This window comes from Aethalodelphis obliquidens, unplaced genomic scaffold, assembly GCF_003676395.1.
Source record: "Aethalodelphis obliquidens isolate GAN/ISIS:26980383/991018 unplaced genomic scaffold, ASM367639v1 scaffold78, whole genome shotgun sequence".
Lineage (NCBI taxonomy): Eukaryota > Metazoa > Chordata > Mammalia > Artiodactyla > Delphinidae > Aethalodelphis > Aethalodelphis obliquidens.
In genome coordinates, this window is record NW_020838022.1 from 2,888,995 (window position 1) to 2,908,191 (window position 19,197).

At 37.5% G+C, this 19,197-nt stretch overlaps 1 protein-coding gene across 7 annotated transcripts in view; it reads left to right on the forward strand.

Moving 5' to 3' along the window:
- Nucleotides 1-19,197, forward strand: part of ATP11C (ATPase phospholipid transporting 11C (ATP11C blood group)) — a 168,951-nt gene that overhangs the window by 59,817 nt on the left and 89,937 nt on the right. For all 7 annotated transcript variants that reach the window (XM_027092390.1, XM_027092394.1, XM_027092391.1 and 4 more), the window contains exon 2: nucleotides 14,851-14,970. In XM_027092390.1, coding sequence (XP_026948191.1) covers nucleotides 14,851-14,970 — 120 coding nt within the window. The remainder of the gene's footprint in view (nucleotides 1-14,850; nucleotides 14,971-19,197) is intronic.

Consider the following 19,197-nt stretch of genomic DNA (forward strand, 5'->3'; position numbering starts at 1 on the left):
ACTATCAGGGAAGCTAAAAATTTTGGTAAGCGGCAGTTTTTGTGATTGAAATATGCCACTTGTTATGTATTTGAGTTGTTTTTCTACAGAAGCTTTACTGTAGTCTCAGCGTAGGAATAACAAAAACTGAAGGGAGAAAATTCTCTTGCATGTTTTTTGAATATTGATGAAAGGAGAGATTTTCCTTACAGCTGTGCTGCTCTTGAACGTTGAGTTTAATTCTTCTAATTTGGAGTTGCATTTGAACAAATCACTTTCTTCCCCAGCCCATTGTACCGGCAGCCATTTCAACCTACAGCCCTCCTTCCCTAACACACCCCACCCTTTGGGAGGGTCTCTCAGAGGAGGAGGTGTTGCTGTGACCAACTTGATCTTAGTAGGGATTAGACTTAAGTCATGAACTGGCATTTCAAATTTATAAACATTTAGTGGTGTGGGTGAAAACTACCAGGGAAGAAAAAATGAGTCTCATTTTCCACTTGGAGTGGGGTATCTCAATTTTGTGTTGATTTCCCCATAGTGCTCTTTAAGACTGGAAGCTATGATCCAAGAAATAGTGATGCTGATTACATGCTATTGTTTTACTCATTTGTTAGTAAACACTTTGTGCAAGTGTCATTACTGTTATATCAAATGTGTGTACAAATAAATAGTATCTGTTAATCATTGAGATGTTATTTTTAAAATGCCATTTATTTTCACTTCCAGAAAGCACAGGGGTAATGTTATATTGTTTAAATGTCCTTTGACAGCTTTAGCAGAGCCTGTTTTTTTTGGCCGCACTGTACGGCTTACGGAATCTTAGTTCCCCGACCAGGGATTGAACCCGGGCCCACAGCAGTGACAGCACTAAGTTCTAACCACTGGACAGCCAGGGAATTCCCTAGCAGAGTCTTTTTTGTGTGGAACTTTCTACAGGTCGGTGATATTCCTCTGCTCTGCTTGCAGAGAAATCAGCACTGTACAAAATGCGTTGCCCCACTTTATGATTATTAAATGAGATAGACTTGAGAAGAGAACAGCGCGTGCCTGGCTGATTTGAATTGTGTTTGCCGTGTTCCTAGCCTCTTTCCATAGTGCACACTAGCTGGGTGATGGGCCTTCCTGAAAACCTTTTCAACTTGTCCTTGTATGCTATAGCAGGTTATATTCATGGAAGTCAAAGTAATATAAATCCCACCTGATTTCTTCACAGAAACAATATTACGTTGAGGATTATATTTCTGGACTGATGCCTGAGGTTTTTTTATTTAATAGAAATGACCATAACCACCATTTTTACTCAACTATTTAATCAACGGGAAATGATTAATCTGAATACTGCTCAAGATAAAATGGTCTGAAGTGTATATAAATCAATTAACAAGGCTTCACAATAACCAGTCGCATTAAATTATGTTTAATGAGTTAGTGTCAGTAGACTATACAAGGTTCTTATTGTCATAATAACTGCCTTGTTTTTGCTGCAACTAATCAGAAGTTTAAAAAATTCACTTTATGCAAAGTCAGGGAACTCATAAAGGATTTCTTTGGTTAAATGTTGACAGGAATGTTTGAGGAGAATTTTCGGGAGACTTGGAGTTAATGGCTTTTCAAAAAGTTGAATTGAGATTTCTTGTTTTGCTTTGCTCATTGTAAATTCCCTGTAGCAGACACAGATTTCGGATAACGGGTTATTGGTCTCTCTTGATTTGAGTTGCCATCGGGAAGCCTTTAGTGAGGAAGTGACAGTTGAGAGATCTGAAGGGTGGTTACCAGAAGGTAAAGAGAAGAGGGAAGAGTATTCCAGTGGAGGGAAGCAATGGAGTAGAAGCCCAGGGGCAGGAAGGCACCTGGAGCTCACCTGGGATGGAAAGAGGACCAATGGGCTGTAACAGAGTAAGCAAGGAGGAGAGTCTTCAGGAGAGGTTGGAGAAGTGGGAGGAGAAGACCTGACTGTGCAAGACCTTGCAGGTCAGAGGAAGGATTTTAGTTTTCAGTTTTAATGTCAGGGGGAAACTTATTAAAGCAGGGACTAGAGGAGCAATATCGTCAGGCTTGTGCTGTATGTGGTTGTTGTGTGGTCATGGCTGGGTCAGCTCTCAATACTACACAGCCCTCTCATTCTTGGCACTTAGCTGATTTGTGTAAGTACTTGATTAATATCTTGTCTCCCTCACTACACTGCACGCTCCATGAAGGCAAGGACTGTTTCTATTTATTCATCACTCTATCTCCAGTGTCTTGCACATAGTAGGGACTTAATAAATATCATACTAAGCCTTGTGACCTGCTACAAAGCAAGCGTGTTAACTTTTGTTTTTGAGGTGGAGTTTGCGTAACAGAATTAACCATGTTAAAGTGAATGATTCAGTGGCATTTAGTGCATCACATGGTGTGAAACCATCAACTCTGTCGTGGTCCATAACATTTTCATCACTCCAAAAGGAAGCTCCATACCTGTTAAGTAGCTACTCCCCATCTCTACCCTCTCCCCAGCTCCTGGCAACCACCAATCTCCTTTTTATTTTAATAGATTTACCTATTCTGAATATTTCATATAAATGAAATCCTACAATATGTGACCTTTTGTGTCTAGCTTCTCATTTAACGTAACGTTTTGAGGTTCATCTATGTTGTAGCATATATCAGTACTTCATTCCTTTTTATGGCTGAGTAATATTCTGCAGTATTCCATTTTGTTTACCCATTTATCAGTTGTTGGACATTTGGGTTGTTCCCTCATTTTGGCTATGTAAATAATGCTGCTATGAACATTAATGCACAAGTTTTTGTTTCAACACAGGTTTCCAGTTCTTTTGGGTGTATAAGTAGGAATAAAATTGCTGGCTCATATAGTAATTATTTGCTTAGTTTTCTAGTAAACCACCAAAATGTTTTCCGCCAAGGCTGAGCTATTTTGCATTCCTACCAGTACGAGAATTTCATTTTCTTTCCATCCTCATCAATACTTTTTATTTTCCATATCTGTTTTAAAGCCTAGCCATCTGAGAAGGAGTTCATCTTTAAAATGCATGAATGAACCACCCCTTATTTGCAGTGAACATCTCGTTCTTTGATACCTCATCACATTGATGCTCAACATTATGAAAAATTGTAGTGAAGCTCAAAGGCACACTGGACTGAATTGGATTCTAAATCCACAAAATCTGTGTCCAACATCATTCTGGTACATTGCCTTCTAAGAAAGGCTTGCAAGTATTAGGAGAATCCCACCTTTTCCTCTTGCCATCATTCTTTAGGATCGAAGATGAGGTCTAAAGGACTAATCTGACATTTAAAGAAATTTCTTCCTTCTAGAATATATGTGTTGCTTAAAAGTTCTTCTTTGGAGGTATCTTTTGAGAGTTGTATTGAGAATGATGAGGAAGCCACATGCAGTCTTATGGCAGAATGTTCTCATCACAACTAATTTTCTTTCAGTTTGACACATTTGTACTTTTCTCCTTTGCCTTTTCGTTTTCCTTTTTTCTTCTTTAAAGTTTAGCACCTCCTCCCAGGGAGTAGATGCACCTGCTTGCTTTTGGCCTTGGGCAGAGACTATAGCAAATGGCTCAGAACCAAACAGGGATGTAAGCAGAATATCTCGGAATACTCAGATTATTCCCACCCATCCATAGTCATCAGTCCACCATAGTTGGCCCTCATTAATAATGCTTAAAAATGTAAGTGCACTTTAATTTCCAGCCTTTGAGCGCCATCTCCATTCTTTCAGTTTCTGCAATTTTTCTACCCTTAACTAATGCTGTGATTATTTTCTGATTGTCAACATTTAGAAAGTTTTATATCATATCTGAGTTCACAAAGTAGAGTAAAAATGGACTCAGAAACACATTAACACATTTGCATACATACATGCCTTTAATAATAACATGAAGTAGAGTGAAATGCATTGCAATCAGGAGAATTGAGTCTTTGCAAACATTTAATTATCCAGTACTGGTCATGACTAATCAGCTTGTGTTCCACTGACTCAGTTGCTTAATGCTACAACTGCTATGCTGTTTCATGATTTAGCTGAAAGCATTTTTCCTGTTCAGAGCTTGCCAGGTAATTTTAATGTTGGCTGTAAATTCTTATAATTGTTCTAGATACCCCCTATGTCTGTTTTGGAAATATCCCATTGCTATTTTCAATCATATACTTGAATAGAATCTCAAACTCTTGTTTGTCCTATTTGGTAAAAAACAAAACCAAAAAATTGTTTGGTTTTGGGGTGGTATGACCTTAGTGTGAGTAGTGTTTGTTTTTGAGAAGTGATACATTTTGAATGTGTCTGCTTTAATAAAAATTCTTTCAAGTGGTTTTAAATCACTGCATGTGTTTCATTTTATATCAAAACCCTTTTGTACAACTAAAATTTGTAATTCTAAGTGGTTCATTATTTTTTTTAATTACACTTGTGGCAGTTAATCCTAACCTGTTTTAACTTGAAGTTGTTTGTACCTTGGGTGCCGGGACATAAATTTCATTCTATTTTATCAGAGGAATAAACTGTTTCCCTTGGGTGACAGGCACATTTGAGAAGGCATTCATTTTTTCCACATCTAAACGTTACCATTAAATAAATTGACACTGTGGTGCTTTAAATGGGCATCCTTAAAGCCCCAAAGAGCCAATGTACCTTCTGGTGTACCAAAATTAGCACCCTGAAGCCTTTCCCTGGTCTTTGTAATTTTTCATAATGTTTCTTTTATTTCTCCCTTCTTGTCTACTTTGAAGCCTATAAATAAATTTCATCCTGAATATATTATCTTCTCATGTGTATTGATTTATAAATTATTCTTTATCCTCAAACAGGTAATCTCTCCCTGACCCTTGAACAGTTGTTTGGTTTTTTGGGGTTTTTTTGTTGTTTGTTTGGTTTGGTTTGTTTGTTTTGGGTTTTGGGGGGGAGGGTTCTTTTTTTGTTTGTTTTTTGTTTTTTGGTCCAGGCTGAAACAGGTGGCGAATGATACAGCAACCCAAACCACATTTCAAATTTTATTGCTAGAAGAAGATCTGGCCCCCAATTCCCCTGCAGCCTCTCAGATCAGATAATTTAGTCAAGCTCTCCTCAAGTTACCTATGAAGAAACCAATTCTGGGACTTCCCCCAACACACAGACACACACAGACACACACACACAGACACACACACACACACAGACACACACAGACACACACACACACACACACATACACACACACACACACACACACACACACACCCCGATCTGTAGTAGAAGGCAATTAGAACAAAGATCTCCTAGTTTCTTGCTTCTCATAATTAAGCCTTAGAAGCAAAAGCACACACCTGGGATCATGGCCAAACGCTTAATTTTCCTTATCTATTTTTGGCATACAGGGAGAGAAATTGTCACAAGTTTAACAATTATCTCACCTTATACCCTTACATGCTTTGCCACTATAGCTGATTGTGGTGAGGTAAGAAGTATATCAGAGTAGCATTGCCCAACCATGTTTTACAGAATCTGATGTCACTGGATCTTCCTTGGGTTGAAAAAGAGTTCTATGGGAGATGCTGACTTACACAAAGATAAAGAGGTTTCTTTACTACAAGACTTCTTAGAGCATTTGTTATATGAATATTTGTTGTGAACAGCCAGCAGGAGGGGTAAGGAACAGCCTTCCCCACTTCTCTAAGGAACCTCATTGTTAACTTGTTCCATGTAATGCAGTGTTTGAAACAGTGAATGGAGTATTCTGATATTCTTTTTAGTCCATCTTTTTACATGGGATCTTAGTTCCCCCACCGGGGATGGAGCCCATGCCCCCTGCAGTGGAAGTGCAGAGTCTTAACCACTGGACCACCAATGAAGTCCTTGTTAGTCCATCTTTGTGTGGCATTCCTAGTTGGCAGTACTCAAAGGCCAAATATTAAAATTTTGCGAACCAAATCAATTTTATTTACATACAAGCCATTATTTAATATCTATTTCATGTGCTCTTCTTTCTGTGCTCAGTGTTCTGAAGGTTATACATTATACTTCAAACATATCGCTAATTTTTAATGTTTCTTTTAAGCATGTTTTAGGGATAATTACAAACAGATTACCTGTTAAGTTTATAGCAGCACCCAGTGTTTATAGTGTACACCAGCTTCCAATCCAAAGCCTTGGGGGGAAAGAAGTGTGATTTAGAAACAATGTAAATAATTCCAGTACAGTTCCCAAATGACCATGTGCTCTGCCACAAAGGGAGAAATGAATTCCTAATTTTACTCACATGGTGTCAGATCATCAGTTCCAAAGGACTAATGGCATATGTTATGGACAACAGCCTTCAGGGGACTCTTTGAGTGGCCCTCACTTGCTTCCAGACACACCACCCGTCAGCCTTCCTGGCCAACCCTGGTCCTCTTCGTGAACGGTGTTTTCAACACCAAGTGCTCTCTGTCAATGGACCATACTCAACCTGCCCCCTTGGATAAGAGTAGCATCAGAATGGGTATGCCTCTTCTGTAGAGCCAGAAACTTTCTTGCTTTAAATAAAATATGTACACTTGAATTATGTGAGGCCATTGCCTGGTTCTGTGCTAGCCTAGTTCCTGGAGTTTTAATATTCATGTAGTTGGCTACTGTCAGCAAGCCACCTGAATGAATAGTCTTTCAAGTCCTTTAAAGTGATCTCTGGGTGTTTTGTTAATCCTACTATAAGCAGTCTTTTAAGTTACTTGACTTTTTTTTTTTTTTTTTTTTTTAAACTGTTAAGGAAATTGCGGTTCCCCGGGTCTCACATTGAAGAAAATATAGGTATCAATAGTATTTCCCAGGGTCATGTCTTTATTGCTTCTCCTGTTCCCTCCAAGCCTTGCCCTAAAAGCCTTCACCTATAGGGAGGATGCCTTTTTCAAGGCCAGACTTTTCTTTAGGACATAGTAATTTGAGCCAAGAAGTTGGCCACGTTGTGGTTGAATGGAAGGGTAGAAATGTTTCACTGAAGAAGTGGCTGCCTTTTGTGAGGCCCCTCCCCCTTGTTTTCTTTGCTTATTCAACTCAGCCATGTTTCACAATGGAAACTTGTTTTTTACCTACCTCTTTTGTTGGGGATATTTTTAAAAAAACAGGTATAGCCTGGATGTGCTATTTAAACTAATCATAACTTGGACATTTTTTTCTAGCTAGTTTGCTTTCTGTGTGATGTTTAACAATTCCGGGGGAAAAAAATTGGATTCATTGGCTTCAGTGGACATGCTCCAGCATATATTTGAACTGCTAGACCTTTCTAGGAAACTTACTGTCACTTTTGTAATAACGGTGCTATCACTAAAATGGGAGATAAAACTCTGTTCAGGACATCAGACACCTCTTTTACAATATATTTTTTGTTCTAGCCAGAGTTTATCTCTTCTTATACTGTAATAAAAATTCTCTGATGACCTATAAAGATTTTTGGCTGAGAATTCGTCTCTTATATTGAAAAAGACATTTTTCACCCTAATTGCCAGTGGTTCTTTCCCTTGCCATTGTTAGGTATTACTGTTTGCTGGTGAGATAAAATTTTCACTTACCTATGAGATCTCTAAAAAGTAGGAAAATCTTCCAGCCCTAAGGGATTTTGCCACAAAAACCATCTGCTTAGGTCTTATATATATTTCGGTACACATTTTTGAAGCTTCAATGTATGTTATGACCGATACTCTCTTACGGGGCAGGGGAGAGGGGGTTAGTGTATCACAGTGAACATCTAGATTATACCTCTTCCTGTTAATACTGTTTACCTGCTTAGAAGTAAAAGTTCAATTGAACTTTCCATAAAAGTTTGATTTTTAGCCTCACATCTTACATTGGTCCATTTATTATAGGCATGGGTCAGAAAAGAATTTACAGGATGAGGAGGAAATGCTGTGTGGTGTAAGATACTAATGTTTTAAAATGATGATACTTCAAAATCAAAAGTTACAGAGGCAAATCAGGTCTTTGGAGAAGAATAACAAAAAAGATGTCAAATGGCTTAATAATAGAGGCCAGGCCACCAGAGTGCTACTTCAAAGTCTTAAAGGAGCAGACCAAGTCTTCTAGCACTTCCCTTGGACGTACACAAACTTGCCAGCCCCAACTGGCTGTCTTCCCAAGTTCTGGGAAACTTTACAAGAATCACAGGGGTTGGTACAAGTAGCGTGAGAATCTGCAGCGTTTTCTCTGTGATTTCGCTGCCATTGTGTGAGCAAATTTTCGTGTGTCAGTATGGAGAGGGTCCCATCTTTCCCTCCTGCCTCTGAGGTTTGTGATCTGTATTTTATTCTGTTCTTTTTTTCAGCCAGGTTGGGCTTTGAGGTCCTGGGGCCTTCTTTATACTTGCTTTCTATTTGCATGTGTATTTTTATCCATTTCCTGAGGGCTGTGGTGAATGCGTGGCTGGCATGTCAGTCAGCCTCACTGTTGCTCCTATCCTTAGTAGTTATGTATCTCCCTATTTAGATTTTTAAAGTCTGGTAAGTGTTGGGAATGCAAGGTGGTGTGTAGATATGGGTAGTGAAAGTGAAAAGTAACTTCTGAGGCCTTGTAGACGTGTTCAGTTCATCTCTAGTTAAGTTTGCCTTAGGAGAGAGACTTTTACCAAGTAAAGTGGAGTTCCTGAGCCCCAGTCTGAATTTTGAGAGTCTGAGATTACTTTCTATAAATGGAAGAATCTCTGAATCATTTAAAAAAATGACTCCTGTTAGACTCTTGAATCACTAAATGCTTACAGCATTTTTGATCTGTCTACCCTCTATTAGCCATCCTGTGAGAAAGCTGCATTTCTTCTTTAGAGCCACATTTCTGTAGCCCTGAGGTCCTTGGGGGTGATGGCATGGTGGGGAGGGGGGTCACAGTGGGAACACTTAGAATTGATCGTTCCTGGTGCAATTAAACTGCTCAGCGGATCACATTTAGATAATGATAGCCTCACTCTGAGCTTCCAAACATGGCATCGTTCTTATCCAAGTCCTCATGGTCACTGCTTTTTCCTCAGCATTGTGCTTGCTGATTTAGGTGTTTTTTGTGGTGCTTAATATCCATTTCCTATAGGAGTTTCTATTCAATTAAATGTGCTGCCATCGGGTAATGCCTGCCTAGAGACTATCTTCGTGTCTAGGGATGTACTTTGGATATTCAGTTGTGTTTTGATCAGGTGTTTGAGAGTTTCGGTTAATATAACCGTAATTAAGCTTTAAAGGCAAGAAGACAAAATGCCCTGGCTCGGTCTTGCTTCACTACCTCTAGTAAAGGAGAGACAGCTTAATCACTAAAGAAGATGCAGGAAAAGCAAAGTCAGAAAAGTACAGTTTTTAAGGCTCGTTTTAGAGTTATGACTGTAAATTACACATGAAGATTATTCTTCTTGGCTTGTTATAATGGGATAGGCTTAGAAACCTCAGCAATTTGACCACTGAATACATTATGGCAATTTTAACCAGGAAGCTTAATACACCGGAAATGTTGCCTGGCACTGTAGTGCTCTCCTCTCTGCACCCCGCCTTCCAACCTTAGTACAGAAATGCTGAAATTTTGATGAAATGCTCTTTCTTTCAATTTTGAGTTCTTTTGGCCTTTTAAAGACTGATTATAATGTTCAAAAATACTAGTGCTTCAGAGGAGAAAATAGCTTTGGGGCTGGGATGTGGAGAACAGTTTTAAATCATTGCCAAGTGTTCAGATTATTAATAAGGATTTTTTGTTCATTTTTGAGCAAATATAGTCCCTCAGTATCTGCAGGGGATTGATTTCAGGACGCTCTGCAGATGTTTGAGTCCTATAAAATGGCATAGCATTTGCATATAACCTATGCACATCCTCCATATACTTCTCTAAATTACTTATAATACCTAGTATACATCTATTAGGTATACATCTAGAGATGTATACCTAATATACATCTCTAAATTACTTATAATACCTAGTATAATGTAAATGCTATGTAAGTAGTTTTTAGGTGCACGACAAATTCAAGTTTTGCTTTTTGGAATTTCTGGATCTCCCCCCACCCCCAAAATATTTTTGATCTGAAGTTGCTTGAATCCACAGATGTGGAAGAGCTCTCCACCGATAAGGGAGAGCTGTCCTCTTACTTCCTTAGTAACTCACAAAGAGCAGTCTGATGATTAATAAAAGTAATGTAGTGATCATTGGAGATGACATTGATGATTATTTGCTGATAACCCGAGTACCTTTGCATGTTTTCAGGGCCTGTAATTTTCATTATCATTGATCTGAATAATTGATGGGTATTAGCCACATGCAAAATGAATATTGAAGGAGAATCTCATTTTGTGAGCAGCTTAAAATGGTCAGAGGGGTTGCTATTTGATGGTTATTTGTATATTTTTATCCTTTGAAAAGCCAATTTAAACTATTTTAATTAAAAAGTGTAGGATTGTGGCTGGTGTACTAAAAACTTGTAGGATGTTAGTTAAGGTCAATCATTAATTCAAAGAGAGAGGTTCTGTGGCAATCATTCTCAGCCCTGGCTACAAATCAGAATTGTCACCTGGGGAGCTTTGAGAAAAATTAAATTAAATATTAAAGACCCAGCCATTGGTATTATGTTTAAAGACAACGTGTGACCAGACTTAAGAACCACTGATCTATGATTAAGTGATAAATTTAAGTCTGCCAACACCTGGAATGGATGGAGAGGTGAGCTCTGTTTCAGAACCTGTGCCAACTTTCATAATGACAGTCTTGTATTAAGGTCTTAATCTTCCCTCAGTTCTTTTTGAGTCACTGGTCTAGAGGCAATCAAGAAATGAATTATAATTCCAGCAGCTTTCTTTGTTTATGACTAGCGAAAGCATAGGATTTTAAGATGGTACTAGTTGACCATTCTGTTTAATTCTTATGATGCATAGAAGCTTTTACTTTCTATTAAAATGTTTTTATGTGTCATACATTTTCCTTATAATACTGTAAAATCCTTATTGTCCTGACTACCGTACCACTTATGAAATGTGATGCTGGGCAAGCTGCAAAAACTCTCTGTGCTTCCACTTTGGCTGCTGTTTATTTTTTTCTTTGCTGTTATCTGGGGCATGGGTATAATAAGAGTATCTACCTCATAGGGTAGCTGTAAGGATGTCTTGAGATACTGTGTATTAACCACTTAGAACACAAAATCAGTTCTCAGTAAATGTTAGCTGACATTATCGATGATTTTATTTCCCATTGGACCTAGCAAACTATCCATAAATGGTTCCTAAATAACTTAATGAGTTATCAAATCTATGCTGTGACTCTTGTGTAAATAAACTACTTCTTAGAAAGTTTCTCGAAAAATATATTGCCTCAGATTAGCAGATGCAAACTATTATATACAGAATGGATAAACAACAAGGTCCTACTGTATAGTACAGGCAACTATATTCAATATCCTCTGATAAGCCATAATGGAAAAGAATATGAGAAAGAATGTATATATGTGCATAACTGAATCACTTTGCTGTACAGCAGAAATTAACACAACATTGTAAATCAACTATACTTCAGTAAAGTAAATTAAGAAAAAAAAGATGGTACTAGTTGAATAACAGTACCATTTTACTCTGGTTTTTATTGAGAGACTATGTTTTGGTATAAATTACTTTTTAAAAAAACAATATTCAGTTTATAGTATGGAGGTATAATTCAAGAGTACAAAAGGGTGATTTTTATCATGAAGAAGACAATTAAATTGATTTCTCTGTTAATTCATATTGCTATAAATACACTTTTATTTTTCCACCCTTTTAATTGTAGTGTATGCTGTATCATTAAAATAGAATTGTTGCTAGCACATTTCAGTTTTAATAAATGCTGTTCCTAAGAACATTTGCATGGGAAGCACTTCAACACAGGATGGACTCCTAATGAATTAAAATTCATTATGAGGTGGCAGGAATCATACACTCCCACTCCAGACTACACTGTGTGCCATCCAAGTGGGAATTTTGTTTTTTTTAATAATTCGAACTTGGAGTTCCTCTCCCTTGGCTAAGGCACCTACATTATTCAAAATCACAGGAACTAAAACCACTGTTCTAACACTCTGCATTGGCAGCAAGTGTAAAATTACAGTGAATTTACACATGTGTTCAGCTTTGCCATTTTTATGTGAACCAAACAACGTTATATGGTTGCAGCAAATTCTACCAGAAATTGCGGGCTCATCAGATTTTTAGATCAAAACAGGCATTGAAAAGTCATCTATTTCACCCCACCCCACCCCCAGTCCTCAGGCAGCTCCAAACCCAAACCCACCTGAGCTGAGGAGACTTTGCCCTTTTTTGAAAAATCCTCAGGAGTGGACATTTTACAAGTTCTCTTGGGTTCCTATTTCCACATCTAACAATGATCACTGCTGAGATCTCCTATCCCCCTCTCCCCGCTCCCCAAACCTGCACAGCAATTTCAATCCATTTTCTCCAGTTTAATGGAGATAGAGGTCACTTAAGCCTTACTTGAAAGATATCAGAGGTAATATGTGGGGGAAAGTCTTAGTAAAACTGTAAATGCTATGCAAATGCACAGAATTCATAAAAATATCATGTGCCTGAAAAATTGCTTTATGCTTGTTCCTTCCTTTTGTTCTTTGGAATGTTGTTATCTGCCACAGAAGAAAGTTGAAGACAATTCAGAATTGGGGAAGTGCTAGTTCAGTTGGGTTTTAAGTGGCCACTGTTAACTGAGGAGAACTATATTGGCAGTGCAGGAAACATCCTGCTTCGCTGATCTTCTACCTCTTTTCCTCTTCCCTGTTTTCATTTGTTGAATGATCTGAGAACTGGCATGAAAGGTAGCTCTTCCTTATTTACTCCATAGCCACTTCTTGCTTGTGTGGAAAACTAAACAACCATGTGAATATTAAATTAAAGGATTTAAATTGTAGTGTGTATATGGACTTGACAATTTCTGTACTTCAGATTGGTACATAATAGGTTCAGGTCTGTTGTAGACAGACTACATTGGTACCGTAACTTGCAACAGAAAACTAGGGTAGGGGAAGCAAAATAAAGTATACTTTTAAGCAGGTGTATTCACTTTCAGTTTACTTTTTGCAAAAAGGATATTATGGAAAATTTAGTGCTCTTATTAGTAAGCTGCGTCAGACCATGTATATTACAGTTGCAAACAAAGTCAGTCCCTGAATCAAAATGTATATAGTTACCATTCTGGTAAAGGTATTGTTTACTGGTTTCCAGGAACTGTTTGAAAATTTACCTGTTAATCACTGACCCTTAGCACGCGAAGGACCTGGTACAATCAGCTGTTCTAATGCCCTGTCTTGGGGCAGGCAGGTAAATAGCTAAGTTGTCCAGCATTGATAACTTACTTTTTCCAGGTTGCCATAGATTGAATGCTCCCTTAGTGCATGCCAGGGTGGATTTCCAGAAGTTATCCTTTATATACAGGCTAAATCTCTCCTACTTCAATTTATCTCAGTTAATTTTCTATTGATTCCCTATGGATTTTGGAGGCAATACCCCACTAAATAATTATTTAATAAGCTTAAAATGAAAATGGTGAGGCAAGAGGTCTTATCTGTATTTTAGGGTAATTCTTGTTCTTTTAATCTGAAAAATTATTTTCCCTATATCTATGTGAGGTACAAAAATTCAGACTGGAATACATCCAAGCATAGACATTTGGAGAACTTTGCAACCTCTAAGTAGTCTTGCTTAAAATGATTATTTTGGGAGTAGAGAGTTATGTCTTTGACCTTTAAATAGATAATTGAAGGGAAATCTTTGTGGCTACATACTTTAAAACATTTTAGGTTGGAAATTATAGTTATCTTTTTTTAAAAAAATAATGGAAATATGTAAGTGGATATTGGTTTTTATCATACTTTTTACTTAAAAAAATGGTTGTCTCAAACATAAAATAGTACCATCAAAAGAGACTATCCCAGATTTATATAAGAAGGTATATTATCCTGATTTAAAATAAGGAAAGTGAAGCCTCAGTGAAATAAAAGGGTGAGGTAAAAATGGAGCTCAACCTTGCGACTTCTAGATTCAATGAACCTCTTTTTTAAAAATATAAAAGGGGCATTAGAGCTGTATTGTGTGAAATGGGACTTTTTTTTTTGTTGTGCATGACTTGCGGTACGCAGGCCTCTCCCGTTGCGGAGCACAGGCTCCGGACGCGCAGGCTCAGCGGCCATGGCTCACGGGCCCAGCCGCTGTACGGCATGCGGGATCCTCCCGAACCGGGGCACGAACCCGTGTCCCCTGCATCGGCAGGTGGACTCTCAACCACTGCGCCACCAGGGAAGCCCTGAAATGGGACTTTTTGACAGTAGGCTCTGAGAGATCACAAAAGAATGTCTTTCCTTGTAAAGCCAAACAATTACAACTTTTCTTTGTAGAAATAGTTGATCATTCCATTAAGAGAGGCAGCCATTCTATTCAATATATTCCTGTGTATTTATAGGCAATTATTTTGTGTTTAGAGCATTCTGCTGTCTAGTAAGGAAATTGACAAAGGTTGTCCTCAATAGTTGTTGTATAATAAAATAAATATTCCCAATCTGACCTTTCCTAAGTTAGTATGTTGCTGTGATAGTGATGGTTGAGACTGTGTGGATGAAAGAAAAATGATTGGCAGTAAAAATACTGTTTCTCTAGGATACTTACTTCAATTTAAACATTTAGAATTGCAATGTTGGCCTCAGAGCAGTTGGCTCAAACAAAACTTCTACTAATAATCTTCACTAAGTCAGCAACTAAGAGCTTAGTGGAGTTTGAATTTCCTAACAAGGTTTTCTCCTCTCCCCCTACTACTCTCTCTCTCTAGACAATAGCCAAACATGTTAAGACAAGAATTCTGAGCTTGGTAGAAGCATGGAGAAATGTGATGAAAAACTGACTTTTCCTCTTTCTCTTGGTCAGTGTGCTGGAGAAGAGAAACGAGTTGGTACACGCACAGTATTTGTTGGCAATCATCCAGTTTCAGAAACAGAAGCATACATTGCACAAAAATTTTGTGATAATAGAATAGTCTCATCTAAGGTAAGTTGTTTTTTAACTCAATAGATGTTCATATAGTGAGCCAGATAAAACTTATTTTTATATTTGCTGGAAGCTGGTACATTTATATATGTATACCTGGATGTGCACTTATACCAATCATAGACGAACTGTGGTAATTATTCCACCAAAAGGCAGTTTTTTTAAAAGCATCACTTTGTCTTGTTACAGCTGAAAGGTCATTTACTTGCCCTCCACTATGATTCACATTGCCTGTTGATTATATGTATGACTTTAAGTCTTGAAGTGTGCTAAACGTGGAATTATTTACTTGCCCAGAGCTTTCTGAATTGCCCTTAAGTGGATGGACTGGGTTGTAAATAATTTACATTCTTCTGGAGGGTGTTATCTTAGAATGACATTTGTGTCTCTTTCTATTCCATTGCAGAGCTTCTCAAGTACACTCCTGGGTCCTAATGGGTACATTCTGTTCTGTACACTGCTTAAACAGTTAAGGGTTCAGTCACTGTAGCTGTATTACCATTTGAATAATCATCTTACTTTAGCACTGTGTAATACTAAAAGGAGTGGCCTGAAAGTCTGAAGACCTGTTTAAATCCTGGCCTGATCATTTACTAGCTGTGCGACTTTGGCCAAATTAATCTCTCAGTCTGAATGTCCTCATTAGTGAAATAGAGCTTATGTGATAGCGTTCTTTACAGATCCTAGTATCCAGTAGTCATCATTCTACAAGTATTAGTTTGCTTATCTTTACCTTTGACTGACTAGGTTAGGTGCTAGGTGCTAGATTGCTGGCCCACTGCTGTCTCTTATAGCATGGCACAGATCTTGATAATTTTCCTCACTTCCTAATGTAAGGTAGATCTCACATGTTGCTGACGGTTGGTTCACTGAATGTTGGCAAACACTGAGGACCTGAAACACAAAATTATGCCCTTCCTTTGCAAACTTAACATTTTGGTTTTCAAATGTACATGTGATTTCTTTTTGGGTAGTGATATACAGACACGGGGAGGGGCAAGGGTAAACTGGGACGAAGTGAGAGAGTGGCATGGGCATATATACACTACCAAATGTAAAATAGATAGCTAGTGGGAAGCAGCCTCATAGCACAGGGAGATCAGCTCAGTGCTTTGTGACCACCTAGAGGGGTGGGATAGGGAGGGTGGAAGGGAGACGCAAGAGGGAGGGGATATGGGGATATATGTATAGCTGATTCACTTTGTTATACAGCAGAAACTAACACACCATTGTAAAAAATTATACTCCAATAAAGATGTTAAAAAAATACAGACAGATTATGCTTAGCTGGGAGAGTAACATGTAAAATGCGGACAGAATGAATGAAAACTATATTGCCTAATGAGCAGATCTATTGGGCTATAGAACACTCTGAGTGTATTTGGATAAAATGTCTGTTTCCTGTTAATCTTTATCCTTATGGCAGAAATTTATCCTCAGCTAGAAGTTTCCATACCTGTGCCCAAGATAGTGAATAGTTCTTTCACTGAAAATTGTGACTCACCCTATAGTATTCAAGAAAACAATCAATAGTAGTCCTTTGGCTCAGAATCATAGACTTATAGAACTGAAACATCATAGGAGATCCTCTTGTTCAACTCGCTTATTTTACAGATGGAGAAAGCCAACCCACAGAAATTAAGTTAGTGACATGGTCACGAAGCAGAGTTAGTGATAAAGCCAGGGTCAGAACTGCTTTATAAGGAGGTCTAGTGGCTCTGAATAAAGAGCTGTTTTCACATTGTTTTGCAATTTGGGCTCCTCCCACAGTTTTCTCTCTCCTTTTGTATCAAGTGAAATATAAAATACTTTCTAGGGGATTATTGTTTCCTATAGTGTTTTATGGGGAAGATGGTAAAGTGACACACCGATAGTAAAGTGACTTTTCACTGAACCTAGTGATAATTGATTTGTTTTAATATACCATGAATTTTTACATATTAAAAGAACGTAGAAGACTCAGTTAATTCTCAACTCTTTTTGTTTAATAGAATATTTAATGGAATAGAATATTTTTCATATTTTGTTTACCTTCAGTTTTGCCAATACGCAAAACAATGCAATAGGATATTTTTTTAAATAGTTGGGAATTCATGAGCAAATATAAATTATTTCTAAACAGATCTGCATATACAGTATATATGTATGTGTTTTAGAAACCAGAATAAAGAAGTGAACATTTCTACATTGATCGACTAACACATCTCTTTTTTCTCTGTATTTTATATTTACAGTTTGTCTAGTTAACTGCTCATTAACTGATCTATTTTTCATAACAGATCTAGAGCAGAAAAAGAGGAATTGACAGTATACTAACTTCACAAAAAGAATGAAATTTTAGTACAATGAATAGTTACAAGAAAACAGCGTATAGTGTAGTGGTAAACAGCTTCACCCTTACAGACAGAAGACCTGGGTTTGAAGTTAAAGTGAGTCATATAACCTTCCTGTGTCCCAATTTTCTTATCTGTAAAATGGGGGTATTAACTACTTAGCTCATAGGATTGTGATTAGACTGAAGTAAAGTAATCCACAGAAAGCATTTAAGCACTGTGCTTGGCATGATGTAGTAACAACTCAGTAGATGGTAGCTGCTATTGTTATTTATGTTTCTGTGATTATTATTATTATTACTGCAGTCCTGAGCAGTACTATGGATTTCCTCAGTCTCCTGTGTTCAAATGTGTGGAGTGATCTCTCTTGAAAAGAGGCCTTCAGTCTGGAGAGAAAAAGAGTTTCATAATTTGACTTTCTCTTCCTCACATTGCCCTTTGGCTGATTGTATTTGCACCAGAATCTTTTAATTGAGGAAATGTGTAATTTATAGAATATGTTAGCTGCCTTCCAACTATGTAGCAAGTGTTGATTTCCTTTCTAAACCATTTAGTAATAAAAATAACTTTCTCTTAATTGGGTGCTTTTTGTTTGTTTGTCTACAAATGACATCAGTAATGTAATATCATTGGGAATAAGTCCTGTTAATACAAGGAACACTGAAGATAAACACTTTGATAAAAATTTGTTTTAATTTACTTATAAAATGAGTGTCCTTTTCTTCTTTTGGAAACACAAACACTTTCTTTAGAAAAACTTTCTCTCTTTGGCCTTCCTACTTTAGAACACTCTGCAGGGACTTTGGGAATCATCAGAATTTTATGGCTGGTACAAAACTTGGAAATCCCCTTCTGTAGCAAAAGGAGCTAGATCTTTAAGATCTTTAGCTTCCATCACATTTCTCTGTTCTACATTTTTTTTTCCTTTAAAAATCCTGAGCCTCATCTTGAAGGCCCCTTCAGTGGGATAAGAATCAGGGAGCTCCACCTGACTCTTTGAAGCTATGCTCAAGGTTAAACTTACTCCTATGTGAAAGAATGTCTTAAAGTTTCAAGCCTAAAATTACACTAGCATTTTCCCTCATTTTAAAAGTCAGAACCTTCAGTAGAATTTATTAGACATGTCTTTGCATCTTATCGAACTCCCTGAAGGTGACTTTTTAGCTAAAATCCTAATGCAGTACTGTCTTGGTAACTCCTTTTGCTGTTCTAAATTTATGGTAGGAAGAGTGATACTTTAAAAATGAGAAAGTTCTGCTTGACATTGGTAATGAAAATGGAAGTAGACTGCTGTGATGCTCAAAATTGAATTTAATGCCTACATCAAGGAGAGTTGATAATAAAGTGGATACAGTCATTTAGCAAAGTGAACAGTTATTCAAGCTACAGCTCTGCTTATTTACAACCGGGTGCTTATTTACAAGTAATCTTCAAGTTTAGTGATTTTGTTCCATCACATCCAAATCCCAGTAGTTAGAAAAGTCAGTGCTCCTTCTGCTAGCCCCTTCGCAACTGGTTGTTAACTTTGTTCTTTTCAATAGTTACTACTTCGTTTTTTAGCTGCTCCCCTGTTTTCTCGTGACAGAAATATTAGAACAAGTTATTTGGAGCTTTAGCTTCCACATCAGCATTTTTAAGGCTAAATTGGAAAATGTTTGGACTTTGGGTACAAACAAGTAATGTTCTAAGGCCTCCTTCGGTTTAAATTTTTCAATTTAATAGACTTTCAAAACTGAGGTTCATTTCCTACTCCCTCCTTTAAATTAGGAAAGTTATTTATCAAAGTTATATGGTTTTGATTTTAAATTAAATTAGGTGATAGATGTGCGAGGGGGTGACCCACAGTTTTTTCACATCAGAGGCCACATTTGTGTACCAATTATTTAATTCACTA